General features: G+C 40.7%; 1 protein-coding gene across 1 annotated transcript; it reads right to left on the reverse strand.

Annotated features, from left to right (window-relative positions):
* Positions 1-162: 162 nt before the first annotated feature.
* On the reverse strand, positions 163-20,381 carry ubash3ba (ubiquitin associated and SH3 domain containing Ba). Its single transcript, XM_020599068.1, has 14 exons — positions 19,802-20,381; positions 6,693-6,746; positions 6,290-6,476; positions 5,211-5,409; positions 4,902-5,071; positions 4,532-4,740; positions 3,692-3,836; positions 3,349-3,469; positions 3,112-3,234; positions 2,901-2,993; positions 2,283-2,427; positions 2,093-2,199; positions 1,490-1,599; positions 163-1,382 (listed from the first exon to the last, which is right to left on the reverse strand). The coding sequence occupies exons 1-14, from the start codon at positions 19,927-19,929 to the stop codon at positions 1,245-1,247; spliced, it is 1,929 nt and encodes a 642-aa protein (XP_020454724.1). The 5' UTR covers positions 19,930-20,381; the 3' UTR covers positions 163-1,244.
* Positions 20,382-23,626: the final 3,245 nt, after the last annotated feature.

Genomic DNA, 23,626 nt, shown 5'->3' on the forward strand with positions numbered 1-23,626 from the left:
TAAATGAGCCATCATTAATGCAAGTCACTGTGCTGTGCAATACATCTGTCGTTTATCGTCTATTGTCCCTGATTCTTCTTCCCACTATACATGGTACAGGCTCATAGTTTTAGACCACAATCTTACTTTATTAAGTTTTGAGAGAATCAATAGATTTTCTGAGTCATACAACAAATAATTGGCATAGGCAGTTAAGGGCTTAAATCATTTGACATTAACAAAACAAATATTTAAAAAAATAAAATAAAAAATTAAATGCACCAGGTGAAAAGCATTGTGGCTATCAGGCTTACAGAGTGTGAGGCTCATGATAAAAAAGCAAACATTTAAGTCCCAGACAAAATCAACAACAGTCAATATTTCATTCTATTAATTTCACTCTTTCATCATATTAACTTGGTCAGCCCTGTGACAGACTGTCGACCCCTCCTCTCGCCCAATGTGAGCTGGGATTGGCTCCAGCCCCCCCATGACCCTGTTCAGGATGAGCAGTATAGATAATGGATGGATGGATGTTTCCTTGGTTGTTCCTTCGGTGATAATCAAAATTGCACTGCCTCCATGTAATAACTGTGGACCATGGCCTTACAGGAAGATTAAATGATTCATGTGGGCACAAGACCTGGAAGAATCGCTTTATGATATGACATTTACAGGAATAAAACAGGTATAATAAACCACCCACCTCAGCACCAGAAACAATGAAGATCAGTTCTCCTCTGTCTGATTGTCAACATTTCTTTTGTGCTTTTTAAGGAGGGTCAAAGCTACAAGTTAAATAATTTCTGACAAAAATAATTCTGTGATACGAGTCTTTCTCATCTAACTCTTGTCACAGTGTGTGAGAAGGCAGCAGAACACATTCTTCACTGCCCTGTCTGAGGAGGAGCCGTAGACAGAGCTTACTGACACACTTTCACATGGCATAAAACCTCATTCATCATCAAGAAGTACCCAGCTTTCTCCTTAGTGCCTCCACATTTGAGACTAGAAAGTGGAATGCTGAGGGAAAAGCGACAAACTGGCACCCAATCTATAGCTCAGTTTTGCTGTGATCTCCACCCAGACTGTGTATTCGCATTCCTGAGCAGTGTGTCTGAATACATTTGCGTCAATGAATTTTTATTTATTTATTGCGAGATGTCTTTTACAGGAGACATTTATAGCAGTGTGTGGATTAAAAATAAATATTTTTTCAGCTGTTTGGGGCCAACAAAGGATAAGAGAGTCGAACAGCACATCCTTCAGTCTTGCATTAGCATTTCCCTCCAGTTGAAGCTGTGATTAGGTCCATGTGTCAGAGGCAAGATGGGTGGGTCAACCAGCTGCCACACCCCGGTCTCTCCCAGTTCTTCACAAGCACAGAAACCCAAGTAAGGAATCTGCACAGAGGAGACAGATGTGCATGTTAGCACAGACAAAAAGAGATGAGGACAGGAGAGGATAGAAATGTAACTTAAAACCAAACTAACTAAAGCAACAAATTGACCTTTCGGACAACTTGGACAAAGTCCTTGGAGTTTTGGGGCCTGAGACCTTGTATCTGGCGAGTGCAGGCCTCCAGGGAGGAAGCATGGGCCACAATCAGGACCGTGTTTCCTGTGTGAAGGAGGTAGACAGAAAACCACATTCCAGAGCTACCATTAGCTTACCGTGCTGTTTTTGGACAGTGTAGTTGATAATACGCAGCTTGAAGTGTTCTGGTTTTTTGACACATTTACAGCATACAAACACTGGGTCAACATCCAAATTAAAACATTTTGATTCAGAAGATTATTAAGACAAGAGCTTAATTAAAACAACATTTTCTATATAACTGTGTCACCCTATTCAAGGTTTTCTGGTATGAGGGGTAGAATCACATATATTTTCTTAGTGTAGGTCGAGAAAAACAGCACCGTGTATGTTTAGTTTTGATTTTATTGACTTATGCTCAGTGTACAGTAGCCACCAGAGATTATATTTCAAACTGTTAATAAGAAGCATAAATGTAATCATCTGGAAAACAGAGTAGCCATTGTAGCCAGTCATTTTTTGGTAATTAAGAAAGCTGGATTTTAATTGGAAAGCCTGGATACATGTTTCACTTTACCCAAGTTGTTGCACTCAGCCAGGATCTCTCGGGTCACCTGGAAGCTCCTGCTGATGTAGGTGTCATAAGACTCTGACACCGCCAGCTTACTTATGGGAATATGAGGTCTAGGGATAAAACAATAGGTAGAGAAGCTTAGAGTAAACTGCGGGAGATAAAAGCAGGTAGATTCTGTAGTGTTGCTGTGTACCTGTATGTTGTGTCTACACTCAGGTTAGCAGCAGCAAGCTCAGCTGGGGGGATCCAGGTGGGCAAACACGTGCCTGAAACCCACTTGGTCCACTCAAACAATCCAGGCTCCACGCGGATTTTTGTCTTTCCATCCTGCTGGAGACCTGACACAGAATGAATCACAGAAAGCTGTCAGAGAGGAAGCTACTGTACATGTACTCTGTCATGCTATTTTTGCTTGCTCTGTTTCATCTTTTATAGAAAACCTATAAATACATTTTTACATGAAATGTTAGATGTGCAATAAAAGCAATAAGAGTAATTGTGTTGGCCCCATGCACCACAACTCAGTGAGCAGCCTTGGAAGTTTAAAGGACTTGACAAAGAAAATCAAAAAGAAATTTAACCTCCTAATGTCTCTAGGTGCCACAGACATTTTGTTGTAATGTCTTAAAGCTTTAAATAACAAGAGAAATCCAGTTGAAATGTGAGCCAAACTGAAAGTTTCAGATCTAAAAACCAATACCAAAAATGCAACATTATCAGGCAGGAGTAACTATTTAAATCTACATATTGTGCACTTAACTTGTCTGTGATTGGTCACAGTATTGACGAGGCAACGAAGATGACATCCTACCTTGCAGAATGTGCTGAGCAGTCTGGATGCAGCGAAGAGAAGGAGAGCAGTAAACGAAGTCTATTGTTGCAAAACTTTCCAACAGGGCTTCGCCTAAGATGGGGCATATAAACACACAGAGCCATTCTATTGTCAGGCAATTTCATTGTTCTATACAGTAAAATATATTATGTTGGGAAACACAGTCTCTACTGACATCTTTGACACATACCTACAAGACGAGCCTGGGTGGAGCCAAACACAGTAATTGGACAATCTTTATCATAGTCCCGGTGACCTCCACTTCTAGCTGGCAGGCTGGATGGCATGTTGAGGTTAGAGCGAACGTATCGGCCTATGAAAAGACCAATGAGAACCTTACAGAAGCAGGAAACACTAAAGACAAAAGTGCTTTATGTAAGCCCACAGTATGAAAATGGGTCATTTATAGTCTCCCCTTCATGCTAACCTTTGGAGTCAAAACACTGAGTGGTCCAGTTTTTCCCAAACACAACATCCATCCTCTCCCCATGGCGACACACAAAAAGTCTCATCTTAGACAGGGAGGACTGACCAGTTGGCCTTGACACCTGAGATAAAGACGCATTAAATTGTGAAACTTTAAAGCCACGTAGCAAACAGCGCTAGTCTCGAGCTCCGCTTGTGCTGGAAGCCTACACAGTAATGACTGTTATTAACACACTCATGTTGGGAAGCACAACATTAATGCTAGACAACAGTGAGGTTCATGATGTTCTCTTTACCCCAGCATTCGGTTTTTATGCAAGCCAAGTAATACAAGAATACTGTACCTGCATAGGAGGACAGAGGCCAGTGAGGCTGGAAGGATCCATGAGAGTGTCAAGTAGAGTGTTATTCAGCTGTCCGTCAAATAATAACCCACCCACTGTGCTGCCAGAGTTAGATGGAGAGGCACAGTTGTGGATGGAGTGAGACCTGAGGATCAGACAAACACAGAGAGCTTATTCATAGACCACTTTAAGTGCGATACAGTTTATCCACAGGGCTTACAGTGCAGAAAAAGAAACAAACAGGGGGCTCAAGTTAAAGAATCAATCAGCTCCTACAGACAGACAGTATATACAGTGGCATATAACATATGACCTAGCAGATAAACAGGAAAAGCAAAAACGGAGCACAGTTAAGTGAATGAAAAGTGTGTTTTACAAGTCTTGAAAACATCAACAGAATAAGAAGAATGAATGGAAGGAGGAAGGCATTTCTATAGTTTTGCACCACCTACTGACAAAGCGCTATGACAGTGAAACATAACTTGTTCAAGCAGCTGTGTGTGGCAATGTGGGCGACGGAGCCCAGTCAGTCAGTAAGCACGCCAAGAAGATGATTCATTTTTCTTTTCTTTCTCTTTAATCTTTCCTTTCAGCCAAGAAACCTCCCATTATTTGTCTATATTTGTGCTGACCTGCTAAAAACTGCAGCCTGGAGGGATTTGTGAATTGTTACACCCAGTGATAGTTTTATGAAGTAGTTGCAAAGACGGCCTTGGTGGCTTTGACAGGACAAGCAGTCATAATCTGTCTGACATGTATGTGTAATTAATCAAATCCAATCCCAGTATGGCTCCTTATGTGTCATGGAATCTGATGGATTTCTGAGTTTGCACTACTAACCCATGGACAACCCAGGTGTCAGACTCATCAGCCTGGCTGACGTAGTTCTCAGGCAGCAGGCGCGACAGCCCCGTGCCCAGCGAGGTGCCATACACCCAGCCCTCACTGGCACTGCTCTGTTCCACCGGAGACATGAAGATAAAGTCTCCTGTCACCAGCTCAAGCTCATCGTCATTCCGAGGCATATACGGGTACATGACTTGCAGTGTCTACAGGGGGTAGATGGTTACAACCATTACACAGTGGTAATTAGAATTATACTTGATTTTTTTCACTTGATGTTAAAAAATGCTAAGTGGCACAGTTATCATAAAGAAAGGGGAACAGACTTGTTAAGAGGAGGTACTAATTTTGAAGAAAGCAGATCTACCTCATGATTTGCAAACCGAATATCCCGGGAGTAGAGCACAGCCAGCCAGTCACAGCCCAAAGACACATCTATGTTTCTGGCTAACTTCTCCAAAACCGGAAGGTGACTGGTTTGGAAGTGGTACGCCAAAGTGACATGAAGCTGTTTCTTATGGGGCTCGACATGAACATCTGGAAAAAGAAGAGGAAATGTTTAAACTAGATGTACAGTATATACTCTATATGTATAGTCATGACAATGACTGCAAAGCTGTACACTGATAATGCAGCATCTGCTCAGCAGTTAGTCCACAAATCAGTTCACTCAAACCTGCTTTAGCTGCTGCTTCGCTGGCAAAATCTGAGGCGAAACTCTTCAGCACCTCCGCCACCTCCTCCTCCACAAAGAGGCCAATAAAGGTTGAGGAGGTGTAGAGCTCCAATGGCAGGGGCGCAGGTATGCGACCCTTCCACTTGGTCACGGTGCTCTGGAGAGCGTCGGTCAGAGCCTCCACCTTCTCATCAGCACACTGAGCACAGTGGAGACAGCAAGAGAAAAGACTTAGCATTATTAGATATCACACATATAATTACATTTGTATACCACACTTATACTGCATAAACACTCAGTGGACACTTTATTAGGTGCATCTGTAAAATCTAACATAAAATACAACACCGCCACTAACTACAACCTCAGTGATGAACATGTAGTTAAATTAATAGCTGCTCGTCACGACCACCATGAGACAACTAGAATAACAGTAGACCAAAAGTTAAGGGATCCCCAGTGTTATTAGGATTCATTAAATGTAAACTATAAATATCTGAACACATTTTTGTGCCAATTCATCAAATTGGTGTTGAAATAGTTCAGTGGATCATCTTCTCTCTCTTCACTCTTCTTCTGGGAACCATGACTGCTTTTACAAAGATTTGTTGGGATATTTCATTCTGGATCACAGCAGTGGACTGACCGAGTGACCAAAGCTGCCATGCTTAGAGGCACTAAAAATAAAACAAAAACTGAAAAAAAAAACATTTAATCATGTAACAGGAAGCATGTTCAAAACGTATGACAACAGATACCAAACACAGACAAAGCACACCAACAAACAGGAACTTGGGTCACAAGTTGGAACTAACCGAATCTGAAAGGACAAGGAATTTGAGGGACATAAAGAGACAGTGTTAGGTTAACAAATCCTTGCAAACCAAATACTGGGATTGCAAAGCTTTCTTTTCTTAAAGAAACAGGCTCCTAAACTTGGGAGAACTAACAACAAATGAATACTATATTATTCACTGCATTATGAAGATCTTAACTAAGATGAGATGAAATGTACGGTGCATAGACTAATAACAGCACTGACAATATAAGCACACGCACAGAAAAAGGCTGACACTGACCATGAAAAACTGACAGAGGGTGATGTGAGGGAAGATGTTGTGTGCCTTATTCTTGCCACAGGACAGGCGGGACTGCTGCCAGAAGTGCGAGAGCTGCTGGAGCAGAGGTCCGCTGGGTCGCAGATATAACACATACTCTCTGGGTAGAGGGTCATCGAGGAAAGGGTCATCCACATGGGAGAAGAGCCTGCAGCCAAGAAGGTACAAGGTGATGTGTGATGAAAAGTCGGAGAAAAGCAGGAGAGAAAATGTCCAGCAGGGGGCAGTACTGCTGTAGTAACAGCACAGTGACTCAACAATAAGGAGTTAGGTCCGTAGATGTTTGATTTACCAGTTTCTGTTTGCATTCCAGCTGTGCACTGATAAGTGTAAAAGAGTATGTGAGGAAATGTGTTGCTCTCACCAGTCACACGCTGCCTGGACGTTTTTGCCTCCTGTCGAAACCAGAGCTTTCAGGCTGCGAAGAGAAAGAGAAAGGGAGATCAAAGCACAGTCGCAAAATCAATAGTTTCTCTTCCGGACCGGGTTTATTAGGAGACTGCTGCACTTCCACGTGACAATGAACAAAGGCCAAACATCCCAAGGGAGCAGTAAACTGACAGCGAGCACACAATAATTCACGGCAGGAGTTCATTATTCAAACCAGAGGCTCATGAAACCACATCAATACTTATTGGAAACGGCCATATTCATTCATATTCATTAAGCAATTTGGATCTATAATCAGTAAAGTGTGTTCACACGCTCAGCAGATGCAAACACATTAAAATGAAACAAGGCAGTATCTATGTCCCCGGACATGATGTATCTGTGTCATTTCAAAGACTCCAACTTCTTAAGACATTCTGAAACAAGAGAGAGCTGATTACATGATGGCTCTCAAGTGCTCAAAATCTAATTAGTGTCTTTTTATAAAACCTCTGGCATTGCAGGCCGCCTCTGAAGGGATTCACTGATTCGAGGAGCTTTCTTTGGCTTTAGAGGACTGACACAGCATCTTGATGTGAGTGTAACACCATCTCCAACCTTCATTTAGTCAATCAACACATTAGTGACGTGCTTATCGACCGCACTGTCTGGCATGCTTAGCACAAACTGTCCACTTAATATTCTGAGTGTACTGTGGATATAACAGAACCTACTTTATGGGTGTAACTCGGGTTTATTCATCTTAAATTTTCTCTGTGGTATAACCCAGTCATTACAGGAACACCTTGGCATGTGTTGCCTCTGTGGTCACAAGTTTCATCTTTTGATATATCTTATCGTGGTGTAAACAATTTGGTCCCTAATGAATAATGTGAGAGCTGAGATGTCTTGGTTACATGGTTAGTTTCACTGTTAAACAACAGGACATGTAGATAAAGTAACAGCAATATTTAACCTTTAAAACTTATTAACAAGCCCCACAGTCACCCTCTCTATCAGTTCTTTGTGTATGTGAAATAAAGCACAGCTCAAAGTCACATTCACGCCATCAGAGAACCAAAAACAAAACCTTCACACTGCTGCCTTTATCTAAAAGCGTAGCTGTGCTGTCCCCCAAAGACAGCACTGCCTGTCCCTGCTCTGAATGATCATTCTAATGAACAGAAAATAACAATCTACAACTGATGCTTGAAGTAAAATGAACAAGCAGGATGTGGTTTCCTGTGCTATCATAGAGCCAGAGTCTAACTTAATTTACAGCACGATAAAGACGTGTTGTTGCGTCCCTGTGTTGCGCTGACTGTGTTCTTCTTGTGTTCAGATTCAATGAGCTATTTTTAAACGTGTCCCACTGAAAGGGCCCTAAAACGCCCCCAAGCCCTGGGGCTGAGTGCCGAACAGGGTGGGACCGCCAGAGCAACAGCATCATAACAGATGGCTTACACAGATCTATACAAAACACGCACACAAATATATGCAGGCCAGACTTAAGCTTAATATCAGCTTCAAGTCTCTTATTCATTCAAATGGACTACAACTGTTAGATGACATTTACCCTTACTCAAAGATTCCACGTGGTGCTGTGTGGAGGAGGAAAAGAAGGGGATTTTCCCGCAGAAGGCATGATGAGATTACATGTAGATGTGACTGAGACATCACAAAACACAATCCAGGCTTGAACACCAGATTGCTTCTTTCTTATCTCAGTGTATTTATGAGATTGAATCCTTGTGACATGAAATTTAATCTCTTTAGGTGGCTGAAAAGACTAAAATCCCTGCTTCCAGTATAATTCCTAATACAGCAGGAGATACAGCATGGTTGTAAGATTACAAAATGAAACAACAACAATGTGGCCAACTCTGAAATCCATGATGAAGGATAACGATGGCTACAGTATACCGACTGTAAGGAGTTCTGTGTTGTTTCTCACTACTTGTTCCATTAATTCAGCACACAGCTATAAAATTTTGATAAGTCAACAGAGTTTATTTTGGCTAACAGGAAACATATTCTTCCTGCTAACCTCCACAGAAAGTAGACAGGTCGACACATGATGAACCAGGAGAAAGTCCTACTGTGCTTTCACTCTTTCACTAAGTACTGTGTGCGTCATCTGGCTTGTACAGCGTTGACACTGAAGGTATGCTCATTTGAAAATTTGGACCCTTTGCATAATGCAGCCCCAGCGGGCCCCTTCTCTGCTTCTACAACCTGTTCTCAAGTGTTCTCGCATGTACAAATGAGTGAATACAGCTAAGCGCATGAAAATAATGGCTATTCCAGATGATAAAAAGCCTCTTCATACAATATTTAAACCTGATCAGAATATCTGTGGTCTTGCATGTGTTTCATTCTGCACTGTCTGAAACCCTGAAACATGTCATCCCTTCTCAACACTTTTACAGTTTGACACTTTCACTTGTGATTCTAGTGACAGACCTGCTGCTGGACCACTCTCTGTTTCCGACACTGAAGACAATACTGCAACTAAAAATCATTTTTACATTGTTCAGTGCTCTGTTGAATATTTTCCCAGTTAACCCATGTATAATGTGGTGGTTAAATGTCAGAAAATAGAGAAAATACCAATCATACCTATTTCTCAAACCCCAAAGTGACACCGATAATTTGCTTCTTTTGTCTGACCCACAATCCAAACTCAAGTATATTCAATTTAACATCAAGAAAACCAGGAGGCGGCCGACATCAGTACTGCTGTAGACACTGAAATCAATCTGTCACCCTGTGTGTTCTGCCAACAATAACGATGTTCTAACAATGTAAATACTATAAAAATATTTTAAACAAAGAGTAACTTTTCATTCCAGGCTTCTCGAGGACCCCTTCTGGGTGAGGCCCTGTGTATTTAGTTCTGCTACTTTTCCTCACTGAATATAAATAATCATGCATTCAGATTACAAAGTTCTGATTCGTTTGTATTTCTCTAGGCAAAAGAATGCAAGACAGAGAACAGGAGAGGCACGGCAGGAAGATGCCGAGGGAGCGGGTCACGAGGCCAGGCAACAGGAGAGGGAGTGGCGCCAAGCAGAGCCAGCACAGACGGCATGGTTTCAAAGGCGCGTTCTCTCTCTCTTATGGGCCAGCTGGTCCATGTTTTGACCAGAAAGACAGCATGGCCCTCACCATAGCCCTGTGCATCACATCTGCTCTTTGGTCCTTTTGTATGATTGCATCTAACCCAAAGGCCTCTCCTTTGCTCTTAGTAACAACTGAGCAAGTTATTTATAAACTGCACTTCCTGTTCACAGTTAGATGAAGATAAAAAGATTAGAGTGCATGGGAGAGAACTCACTCTGGATTAGGTATGGCTTCAAACAAGCTTGCATAAAAGACATTGACCATTATTATAAGATGAGAGCTTTTACTTTATTTGTACCAGCAACTCTGCTGCAGGCGATATTGGAAACAGCCTTTCATTTCACCCACATGTGTTCAGTTCCTGTTTCGACATTTAACCCTACTACAGATAAAACGTTCTGGCTGCCTGCTGTTTAAACAGCAGAGTTTTGGGCTTTTCAGACATGTAAACATTCTTAGAACTGTGTATTTTAGCGAACCTTTTCGCTAAACCTGGAAATCTTCCAAGCTACTAGGAAAAGTTATGGAGTTTTATCAAGCAATCTGCAACTTTTTCTAAGTACCCCATAAGTTAGAACACTTCAGATTCCTAAAAACAATGTTATTTTATAAAAAAAACTATGTTATTGTCATATCAACTGTTTTACATGCTTGAAAGAATAAATCAAATCAAATCAAACCTACCCACATAAATGTCACATATTAGCCAAGAAATCAAAAGAAATCATAAATTAAAGCCAAACACAACAGGCATCAAGAACTGAACTTGAACCTGCCTTAACACACACACACAGATGTCCACACATGCCCCAACACTCCCAGCTACAAGCTCCCAAGGGCGAATCAACATTTCCTGTTTACAAGCTGATGGCGAGCACACATCACTAACCACTTATTGCACTAACAGTGCTGAGAGCACTACGCTGCCCAACACCAGACTGCACCCTAAGGAGAGCTCCGTCAGCAGGGGAAATGTGATTTCCTGTGTCCAGTCTAGCTAGCTATGCTCAGAACTGGTGTGCCCATGCTGAGCCACACACCAGACATTATGGCCTCTTCATCAACCTTATCACCAGATGACCCAGTAGATGACCCAGTATGGGTGAATTATATCAGAAAAAGACAGCTTGAATCCAGACTTTCATTGTGGTTTACAACAGATCTGTTCAGTTTGTATTACGCACTGGTCTGCAATTTTTAAAAGAAGGTTTTTTGATTCCAAATTGAAATGTGCTAATTTATATGTGATTTGAGATGCTGAATTCAAATATGACCTTTAAAACAATCTGATCAACTGTAGCTTTAAGATATTTAGCCATTTACCTTCTTAATTAAAACAAATGACAACAAAGGGCTTGATGTTTTGAATTATGCTAAATTTCAGTACCCATTTCAGTACCCCTCAGGAGGTAGCACTAAAATCAATCTCCTGGTGCTCAAGGGGGAGGGCGTGGGTGCTTGCAAGGCTGTCGCCCATGATTGGTTACATGTCAGCATCATCATGGTACAACTGCTGGGATTATAAGCATGGTGTGTGAACATAAGCCCCATTTCCTGGTACAGGCTCAACTCGAATCAACTTGTCTTATTTTTGTTCCCATCAGTCAAAGGCTGGGGATGGTACCTGGTACCTGGCACTATTTTTGGTATCACCCTACTACAGGAACTCATCTCCGAAGCAGGCTGAGGTCAGTGGAAACCAAAAGCGGAGCTTGTAACGAGTGGTATACATTCTGTTACAGGTTGGTAAGTCCCTACAATGGAAAAGGCCTAAAAATGAGTGACTGGCGGTAACTGTTTGAGTGTTTTGGGGCCACAACAATATTTTTACGGTCAGCAAAGTCACGAACAAGGCCAGGTCTTAGTGTGGTATTGTCAAAGCTTTTCTTTCAAGCTGACAAGGCGACACTGGTCCATGCATAGTCCAGGCTGGACTACTGTAACTCCTTACTATCAGGATGTCCCAATAATTCCCTAAAAAGCCTCCAGTTAATCCAAAATGCTGCAGCCAGAGTACTGACAGGAACTAGCAAGAGAGATCATATCTTTCCCATATTAGCTTCTCTCCACTGGCTCCCTGTAAAATTCAGAATAGAATTTAAAATCCTTCTCCTAACATACAAAGCCCTTAATGACAAGGCTCCATCGTATCTTAAAGACCTCGTAGAGCCTTATCATCCTAACAGAGCACTTCACTCTCAGAGTGCAGGTTTACTTGTGGTTCCTAGAGTACACAGAAGCAGAATGGGCGGCAGAGCCTTTAGCTATCAAGCTCCTCTCCTATGGAACCAACTCCCAGTCTCAGTTCGGGAGGCGGACACCCTCTCTACCTTTAAGATTAGACTTAAGACGTTCCTTTTTGATAAAGCTTATAGTTAGGGCTGGATCAGGTGACCCTGAGCCTTCCCTTAGTTATGCTGCTATAGGCCTAGGCTGCTGGGGGGCCCCATGATGCTCTGAGTTTCTTTCCCCTCCCCTCCCCTCCTCCTCTCCTCCCCTCCCCTCCCCTCCCCTCCCCTCTCCCTATGCTTCTATATGCCACCATTACACATTACTAACTTTGTGTCTCCTCTCTCCCGTAGTGTGTCCTCTCTCTCTCCCTGTACCTTTCTGCAGGTTGCCCTGGCCCTGGAGCTCTATGTCTCTGACGAGCAGTCACCAGTCACATCGACCTGACCAGTGTTTGATTGTTGTGTCTTGTTGCTTTTCTTCTTGTGTCTCCCCTCTATCCACTCACCCCAACCGGTCGAGGCAGAAGGCCGCGCACCAAGAGCCGGGGTCTGTCGGAGGTTTCTTCCGTTAACGGGAGTTTTTCCTCCCCACTGTCGCCAAGTGCTTGCTCAAGGGGGATTTGTTGGGTTTTCCCTATGTAATAATATTGATAACAGTAAGGTCTAGACCTTACTTTGTAAAGTGTCCTGAGATGACTTTTGTTGTGATTTGGCGCTATACAAATAAAATTTGATTTGACATTTCACTAGAACATCTGTAATAAAGCCAGCTGTGTACAGCCCGTGTCTGGAACTGCTTCTTTTCCTCTCACTTCATTTCTAAACAGAGATGAGAAGTACACGAGATCAGACAGAGCAAGCCAGAGAATGACACCAGGAAATAAACTATGTGCGCCTTTTTGCGAGTAAAGGACGTAAATGTTCTTCATTGGGTTTTTGTGTCCATCAAGTAAATCAGTTCGGACAAATGACAAACTTAAAGTGAAGCACAATGTTTTAACATGAGCGTTATTTTTAGATTTGCCCGACATCAGCAAAACAAATCAGTGTGCGCAAAGCAAATGTTTGAGGCACAGCACCACAATTATGATGCAAAGCACTCCTCAAACATATCAGACAAACCCAACCACCCTAAGGTCATGAGTTACAACCACAGTTGTCACTAGGCATGCTGATGACTTACGCACCCAAATCAAGACCCTCTCATTTTACTTAAACCCGGGAATTTGATTTCTAGGTCACACACATTGAATGAAAAGTGATCTGTCTAAAAAGTGCAAATCTCCAGCATAAAGTGTGTAAGCTTTCATACTTAATCAGCATACCAAACGTATTCCTATCTGCAAGAGGCATGTAAATGCTCTGCTTAAGACGCCCTCAAACCACCGTCTCGACAACACAGAGCTCAGTAAAGGTCACAAGCCACTTCCGGAAATGGGCAACTTCCTCTCGGTCGACTTGAATGCAAGCTCTGAGTTTGTTCTTAAAAGCTGCATGCGCACGCACCAAAATGTCACATGTATGCATACTTTATGCATTGTAACTTCCAGTGTTATGTGGAGCCCCTCACATACGGAAAGCTACAGTGGTTTCTCAGAATGCCTGTCCGCATGTTAGATAACAATAAGATTTAATATGTACAGTAGATTCTATGGTTAGGACTTATGAAACTACTGTGCGTAGGAGAACATACAGTCAGCCTGCACACCGATTTCCTCTTTAACACACAAAAGGCTTCACAGAGCGACAGGGTGAAAAAAGTTTGAACTTGCTGTTTATGGTGTCATCTCAGCTAGAGGTGTTACAGCTCAATAACCACAGTGGCTTCGGTGCCTTGATTCAAGAAGCACAATGGAACCCATCCAATAAAAACACACAAAGGTATAAAGACAATTTCATATTATTAAATGAGCACCCTAAATACAAAACTAAAGCTACTCTTCAGATTTTGTCACACTTTATTCCACAGTGAACAACAGAGTCAGTGTGCAACATACTGTGCTTTTAGTTTTCTAAAAATGTCTCAATAAAAAAAATCCACAATGACAGTTGCAGCTGAAATGTCATTGCTTTAGCCAGTGAAGCTTTGCACACATGGTTGTGTTGTCCAGTGTCGTTATGCTGAGTCTGTCCCACAGGACGTCAACACAGGGTCAGTCTAGAGCTGAAATGATTTGTCAGTTAATCCATTACTTGAAATTTTAATCTGCCAAACATTTGCTTGATGCAGCTTCTGAAATGTGGGGATTGACTGCTTTTCTCCATTTAATGCCACTGTTGAACTGTCGGTTGGACAAGACAATCAATTTTAAGGTGTCCCCTAGGTTACCTGGAAACTGTAATGGGCATTTCTACTATTTATTGACATTGTATAGATTTAAAGGTTAATCAAATAATTGAAAATAATCATTAATTGTGGTTTTAGATGGGACATTGTGATGGACTCCTTTTACCTGTACTAATCAGTCAAACATCACTCATGTGTCTGCATGCTTCCCCCATTAACTGTTGACTGTTTTTAACACTTCAAATGCCACTCCAGGATAAGTCACTTCTCTGTGCCACCACTCTACAAAAAAATATACAAATCAACTGGCAATGACTGCAGGTACAAGTAGGGGCCATAATCTTGTTATAAAAACAAGCTTTCATATTCTTTAAAAAAAAAAAAAAGCAGGATTGCTGGAAAATAATAAGGCACCAGATGCGCTTCAGGCTCCAAATCTGGCACAGGTTCCTTCACCAAAGTATGAGAGCTGAATTTTCCATGTAGCAGCGTCACTGTGAGAACATCTGTGACTGGTCTACAGTATCACAGGACACTTATGAGAAACTTTTCTTTTGGTTTAATGTATCTGTTTTTGTTTTGTTAGAAAAAAAAGACTTTAAAATCTTTAAGGTTCCTTGTCTGTCACTGCATTTGTTGTTCTGGTACATTTTGGTTATTAACTTCCTGTTTCCCTTGCTCACAAATGCCACATTATTCCTCACTAAACAAAACTGGTAACACACAAATCTGCGTCATGCATCAGATTCAAATGTTTTTATAATTCAGCCAGGTTTTATTTACGCAGGTGCTCTGGGGTAGGTGTGTCCTGCAAGCATGGCTGACACAAAACAGCCGCAGACACGCAGTCTGCTTATTTTAGTGCAATTTAGGTTCTCGTAATTCTTATAACCTCTTCGCAGCTCATTTGTCTAAAATCTGGTGGTTAATTTCTGCCATCTGCTTCCTTAAAAGTGATCAGTCAACCAGCACAGGGTGATCCATGTTGTTTCCAAGTTTCAAATGTGTGATTCAAGTATGCCCAGTTACTCTGGCCACAAACCTGACATTTAAACTGCACACACATCACTGTGTGTGTCCTCTATGGGCCAGTACTGATATACTTCACACAAGGAAACAAGAACTGTTTAGGGGCTTTCCTCTTATTATGCAGCAGAAAAGGACAGAATGGGAATTATTCAGAAAGGTAATGTACAACAAAAAGTAAATATTTAAGCATCATCACAATGATACAAGGAAGCACGACATGAGTATTCTTCAAGAAACATCAGAGAATGTATGACTCATAGTCTGAAGGAAAAAGATTATGAGTCAGTAAATAGATATGGTTGCAAACAAACCGAAACAAAAGATAAACAATGCTTTACTCTAGAAGTCTTTAATTCCCAAATAACTTCCCGGGATGCTTATTGGAAGGCACCATGTCATTTGGTACTAATTTTACAGAAAACTGAGAGATAACTGATAAAATTGTTACTTTAGTTATATTTTGTTTAGTTTGCGTTTTTAAGAGGATACATTAAACTACAACTAGCAATTACTGCTATTATCGAATCATCTCTCAATTAATTACTCAATCTTTTTTTTTCTATTAAACTGTAAATAAAACTTACAGAAAAGACTTTCTGTTTGGACTTGGGCTGTGGGTGTTGGTGGGGACACTGACTCATGGACTAGGTGTTTCTAAACTCCTGGCTACAGCACTGGTTAGACCAGGTCATGACGCAGGGAGGAAGTTGAGTTTCCAGGGACACTCAAAATGCAATAAGTATTGAATAACAAATGACATGATACTTCTTTCATCAGAATCTAGTTGCTACTTTCCTTTCATAAGCTGTTAACTGCCCTCCGCCCTATTAAATGTTATAAGAAGCCAACCAAAACTGATCTAACTCTGCATTTGTCCCATCCCTGCACTCTACCGCTACCAAAACCATAGTGAAAGACTGCTTCAAAGTGAAGAGCTGCAAACGAGAGCGATAAGATGATGAAACTTTGTGTCTTTCTCGCATTCTCAGCCGGATCAGTTTCCAAATCTGCTTCTTACCATCGGATACAATCAGCACAAAGACAAAGTCCATGTCCGTCCAGCTCCTATCTGATTACAGTCGATTCCTGAATGAATCAGCAGAAAATCCCCCCCAATTAAAATAGTGAGGCTGCTTCAGTGTGTGTGTGTGTGTGTGTGCATGCTCCCCATTGACTGAAAAAGGACCCTCAAGCACAATGAAGCCCTTGTTCCCTCATGTTATGAATGATAACTGAATTTCCTTCATCCTCACCCACCAACATCTAGGGAGAGGCCTGATTTTGATATCTTCCTGCAGTGTGTCTGGGTATCTTAAGAGTAAAATGTGACAGTCTGCACAGGCAGAGATGTTGATGATCACAGCCCAAAAGTGACAAGTCAAAAGCGTTGGAGTATTGTAACTGTTTAGCAAAACTGACTTTGAATAGTTTGTTGTTTGCCAACTGCCATAAAGCACCAAGACAAAGAACACGAATAAGAACACATGGCTGCAATGTTAAAAAAAACAAACACTGGATGTCACAATTTTACAGTCGTTATTGTGACATTACTACATTTTACTCGGTGGACCAACGTAACTATCTTCATGTGAGACTGGGCTGCACAACTGGACTAACTACTGTGCAATAAACTCAGAAAGCATTCACACCAACTAAGGTAACAAAGTAAAACACTCAGGGTGATGTCTATAAACATCATGCACCCTCACCTGTGTTGGGTCCATTCGTAGGTATAAATGTTATATTACATAGCTATCTGTGTTCTAACTCAGACCAGACAGGCTTGAAGGTAATGATGCAAAATGATTCTACCACATTATAATTTTATAGCTTCGCCTAAATTGACTTGTATTAGTCTATCATCCATAATAGATGTGAGTCTGCAAACATAACCAAAGCCAGTCACTCATTTTGTCTGTAGTAGTTCATTAGGCAGGAAGAAAGAGCTGCAGTCTGATGAAAGCCTGGATGACCTTTGCCAGTTCTGCAGAGGATACAAAGGCTTAATTTTGGAGATACTGTATCTGTCTGGTTAAAAGAAAAGTGCCTGTTCGACACTTTTGGACACTCAGAAAACTGTCAAACCTCGCTGTTAAATTTTAGCCCCTTGTTTTACATGGGGAGACAGTTTTATATCCTACAACTCAAATACTAAAACAAGTAAAAGACCTGGAAGCTAATCACAGTGCTCTGAGATTACTGCCGCTGCTGACAAACATGAACTTTTTCAGAGCTCTTCTATTACGTGGGACACAATCTTGAAGCCTGCTGCACATACGGAAAGGCTTTTGTGTGAGATGAGGCTGTTCAAATTATCAGGCTTAATATATACTGTGGCAATCACTGACAACACAAACAATAAAAAGGGCCATTATGATTATAGATTATGTGATTAGATAGAGCGTGTGCAGTGAAGAGGCTGAGATGTAAAAACTGAGCCATGCAGAACTTAAATGAAAATTTGATCTTGATTCAGTATCTATGGAGACACAAACCTTATCAAAGGCTTATCAGGTATAAAAGGTTTCAAGCTGGTGTTATAAAATAACTCATTACTACAGTGTTTTGACTCAAAAGATAAGGCACTATTTACATTGTCATGTCCATGAAGTTACTCACCCATTCACTCACAGTGTAGCACTTCTGTATCTAACCTTTTTTATAATGATATCTGGTTTAAACAAAGAAATAATTCAATAACTAACTGTTAAATTGAGACGTTATGTTTAAGCCCTGGAACAGTACTGTAGGTATAGTGAGACAATGGCATCGACACATTGTTATTATTTTAATGCAGCAGCATCATCCACAATACTGCTTGTTTCCTGGCAACTTCTCAACTATAGGATAAACAAGAGGAAAGAGCTAAGAGCACACAGGTATGGTGAAAAGATCGGGTTTTCAGTGAAAACCGGGGAGCTTACTTAGACAAAAGCGAACACCAAATACACGTTAGAACGAATTAGTTAACTGATTAGCTGATTCACATAAAATGACCTTAAAACTATTTTGGTTATTAAATATTTCTTTAAGCTAGGAAGGTAGCTGAATACGTTCTCATTTTGGACTGTTGGTCAGACAAAGGCATTTGGAGGTGCCACTTTTGGAAATTGAAGCATGCATTTTTCACTGTTTTCTGACATTTCCTGGGCCAAATGTCTAATTGTAAAAATAATCAGCAGGTTAAATTGTAACAAAAATAGCGGTTAGTTGCAGCCCTAGTGCACAAACAAGTACTGTACATACACATTTCAAGTACTTGTGTTTGGTTTGAGTACTTCCAGAGGACAATTTGGGAGTTTTCCACCTACGCTGCCTTTACTAACAGTCACTGTTACTAGTAACACTGCAAGATTAACATTTTAAAAATATATTACATATGCTATACTGTAGGTTTAACAATACAACTATAAAAAGCAGACAAAATTAGCTCAGAATGATGTTCAATAATACATCACTGATAGGGGCTATTCTGGATGCATAAGGAGGACACAGCTTTGTTAGAATTAAGGATCTTCATCCACCAATTTAGTGTTACATAAGAAAACTGGCCCATGTAACAGCTAAATGTTCACAGCATACAAACTAACATTCATTTAATTTCATTTCTAGACAATGGCACAAAAACAAACTACATGCAATATGGCTGTGGATTCAAGACCAAACTACACTTTAAAAGGGGTCCTTTGACATGACCTCATAAACTGTCTATAGCATGCACAGCAGAGCAGAAATTAACCGTCTCCTTTGAGCTGCTGAGATGCTTGAGATCAGCTGCCCATGTTGTTACTGAAACAGACAGATAAAAGAAACTTTGGCAATGAGTGTGAATTTAGCGTATGCTGCCGGAAATCCTGATTAGTTATGACAGTGTGTGAGCAGTGGTGGAAGAATGTACTCAGATGTTTTACTTAAGTAGCAACACAACAGTGTAACAATACTCACTTACAAGTAAAAGTCCTACATTCACAATGTTACTTAAGTAAAAGTACAAAAATATTAGCATCAAAATATACTTCAAGTATTACAAGTAAGAATACTCATTATGGCACATTTTACATTCAAACTATTGTATTATTGTTACTGATGCACAATTTTGTTTATCACATTTAATGTTGCAGCTGGTGGGGGGGGGGCTGGTTTTAACTGGCCTATATGCATTTAATTTAATGACTGCTGGGTATAGATCAATGAAGTATTATAATTATACAGTATTTTTTGTATTAATCTGGTTCTGAAAAGTAACTGAAGGTACAAAATAAATGTAATGTTAGTAAAGTAAAAAGTGCAATATTTGCCTCTAAAATGTAGTGAAGTAAAGTGCAGATACCTCAAAACCGTACTTAAGAACAGTACTTGAGTAAATGTACTTGGCTACTTCCCAGCACAGTGTATGAGTGTGCACGTCTTGGGACAGCACAGCTGTGTACTCACGCCCTGGTCCTTGGGAAGCCCATGGAGAGCAGCACATCCAGAGCAGACCCGTGTTTGACGGTGCCTAGCCGGTTCTGGCGCTGCCTCCGCGGGGTCACTTTGGCATACAGGTCCTCTTTGGCTGCCATAACTCACTGCTCCATCGGTATGTCAGGTCCTCGGCTCCTCTGGTGTATGTTCATTTACTTATAACAATGTAATGGAAAGAAGTATGAAAGCAGCAGACTATTCAAGCCAGGAAGACTTGTGTTAAGCGGAAGCGCACAGAAAACACCAAACTCTACGAGAAGGCGAGCATTTTTTGAGGCTTAAAAACGTTCTGAGCTGGATCAAGCTGCCTCCTGACGGCTCGTACATTAAGTCAAAACCATCGGCAAGGGGGTCAGCCATGGGAAGTCACTTCTGCTCTCTCAGCCGTGCCCCCGATTCACAGTTCCCGACAGAGGTGATCATGTCTGGTTCCTGTTCGCCCCTCGCATCCGGTTCGCTGAATGAAAAATCAGATGCGACGATGCGAGCTTCCTACGCGATGTCTTATTTGTGAATGGATCCTGAGTGAGCGGAGGTCCAGCCTGTAAAATGTTAAAAACTCCAACAACGCGACCCCTTTAGTTAAAGGGACAGTGCACCGTTTATAAGGGCAGGAAACCAGCGTGGTTTGCGTCTCATATAAGGAAACTGTCTGCTTGTACTATGGACATTACTCTGACTGTTGCACTCTTATGTTACTCTTATGTAAACCCATAGCTTAAATAATAAAAATGTTAGTCCTTATGCTTATGAATAGTCAATCAACAGCCAGTCCTAAGCCATGCTTAGGATGACAATTCATTTGGACTCTTAAAAGGTTGCAAATGCATGTGTGTATTTAAAACGTGATTGTTAGAACTTCCAAAACTAAAATTCAATGTTATCAACAGTGGTTCTCAACTTTAAACTTCCAGAATTAAAACTAACATGAATGTGTGTTTATGGTTAGCTTCACAGTGCAGTAGATGTAGTTAACATGTAAGATGATTTAATGCATATAAGTGTTGTGTTACATTCCTTTTTAAGTAGTCTGTAAGTTACACTGTGTGGCCACAAAGGGATGTTAGGAACATACAGCATGTGACAAGTGGCTTCATTGAAAATCTACGATACATTTGTCTTTTATTTACACCCAAGGTGCTGCTGCAGACAGTATGTGCATATCCATAAGCTTCACTGATTTTAACAGATTATTAGTGTAGGAATGGCTTATTAACAAATTTGTGCACTTGCATTTTAATGACATCAGGAGTATAGTGCTCAGAACAGAGGCATAAGGAGGCTATTCACTGGAGTACTCAACTCAAGTGTCCAAAAATACATAAATGTGTGACAAAGTAAAGCAAAAACCTGGATAAATGAGTGGTCTTTTTCAGCATGGCAATGTCCCCATCCACAGGGCTTGAGGGGTCACTGAATGGTTTTGATGAGTATAAACATGATGTGAATAACATGCTGTAGCCTTCACAGTCACCAGATCTCAAATCTGTTGTACACCTATTAGAGATTTTGGACTCTGTTAGACAGTGCTCTCCACCAGTATCATCAAAACATTAAATGAGGTAATATCTTTTGGAACAATGGTGTTCATCCCTCCAGTAAAGGCTCGATGCCGAGGAGCATTGAAGCTAGTCTGGTGGTACATGGTGGCCCAACACCTTACTAAGACTGTTGATGTTGGTTTTTCCTTTCATTTGTCACCCGTCTGTGGGCTACTTTCGGTTTGTTGTTGGATTTTGACACCTTCAAAAAACAAACATAAGTAGCACAAATAAAACATTTCACTGTTTATCCAAAGCTTAAAGATAGGGTTGGTGATCCTGGAAAACCCAGTAAGAGGAAGCTTGATTTTGAAAGTAGACAGCCATAGAAATCCCACTCTTTCATTCCAACTTCTCTCCAAAACACAACACACACTGCCTGACTACTACTGATTTCAGAAAAATCACAAATGCCTCTCAAACAAAACTGATAATTACCTGGCCAGCAGAGACACGGCCACCATGATCTCACTTTTCAGCCCCTTTTGTTCTCTCTGTTGTTGCTATCGCTCAAAAGACACCCCAAACCATAGTTTGGGGCCTCTGGTTCATGGCTAAACTGCTTTAGCCCTGGCTTGTAGCCGGTAACAAGCCTTAGAAGGGAGAAATGGAGAGGTAGGTCAGCTAATGCCATTCAAAACGGGCTTTCTTCTGTCTCAGTAACATGAACACTGCATATGGCCTTTGATGCCCAGTTAACTGTACTACAATCCTATCTATACACTTAGGCCTGACTACTGTCTGGCAGCATGTAAAAGCAAGTCTTTTCTGTGAGGCGGTCTTCTCGCTCTCATACTGCGCACACAGGTAGTAACGTCTGGCACCAATATCATCATTTCCTATAAGGCTATACATTATAAAGGGGAAGGCCTGGCCTGTAACAATAGTCTTTGTTTGCAAATGACAGCTCTTTGCTCGTGCACCGAGCGCATGGGCAGAGAGTGCACAAACTAGGAAGTATGTTGACAAGCAGGTAGGCCATCCACTGGTTGTACTTGGTATGATTACAATTACTAATAAGATGTTTTTCAGCCCTGCTGCTCCCACAGATGACTGATTTTCTTTATCATTAGTGCATTTGATGTATCCATTGCCATCGGGATGAAAAGACAAATTCAAGAAATGTAACAAAAAATACTTATGGAAGGAATCACCAACCCTACCTTTAATATTAACTTGCAATGAAAAGAGGCCAAGTTCTCACTGCGTCACATTTACAGCAAATCCAGAAAGCTTAAAGGTGCTCTTGAAGATTAAAAAGGTTTTTTTTAAACATCATGATAAATACAAAACAACATATTCAGGAACTCAAAGGCAGAGCAAGGAGTAAAAATGTTTTAAAAGCCTTTATAAAGTCACACATACAGTTCAAAAGCCAACTGGTTTTGACCTCAGCAGGTGTTGATTCAGCAATTTCTTGTCAGAATTGACACCTAACACTAAACACAATTTAACAGCACAATCTTTATTAACCAGTATACAAAGCTACAATCTTTAGCTGATTGCTTGCTCCAATTTAGAGCTGATTAATGTAGAAAACTTAGGGAAACCCTATTTACTGTAAGTATTGTACTTGATAGATTACATAATCACATATGCATTCGTGTCTGATCTTATCAAATCGCTTACACAAACAAATGACCTGAGAACTTATGTCAAGGATAAAGATGAAACAAAATAAACAAATGTCATTTCAGCATCTGGAGTTAGAGGGCAGAACTAATAGTAGGACCATCATGTCAGCACATGGGACATGGGTAAAATTAATAAGGCTACACATAATTCTTTAAATAATTACCTCCATGTTTGTAAACACAAAAGCATTAACTGTTTGCTTCAGCTACAAACTAGATTCATCATTAACTGTCAGCTTACACTCTTGAAGATCAATGCATTCATTAAAAACCTATATAGTGCAGAGGTTTTAATGTCTCAGACAACACAGCCTAAAAATGCACAATTAGTTCAACAATATTTTTATCAATGTACAAAATGTTAGGGTCAAACAGTCCACACACAATAGCAATGCACAAAGTTACTGTGGAATTTCTAGTCTAAATACAAGGAAGCCCAGTGATAACTGTGATTAACTGATTGTTAAAAAGCTGTAAATGTTTTTATTTACAAGAATCAAAAACCTTAATAAACAACAGAAAAAAAATCTGAATTACAACAGTATATTGTTTGTTTAAAAAAAAAAAAAAAAAAAAATCATAGTGTGTATGTGATTTATGTGTATCTAAGCAAGCAGCTA

This window comes from Monopterus albus, unplaced genomic scaffold (assembly GCF_001952655.1).
Source record: "Monopterus albus unplaced genomic scaffold, M_albus_1.0 scaffold39.1, whole genome shotgun sequence".
Taxonomy (NCBI): Eukaryota; Metazoa; Chordata; class Actinopteri; order Synbranchiformes; family Synbranchidae; genus Monopterus; species Monopterus albus.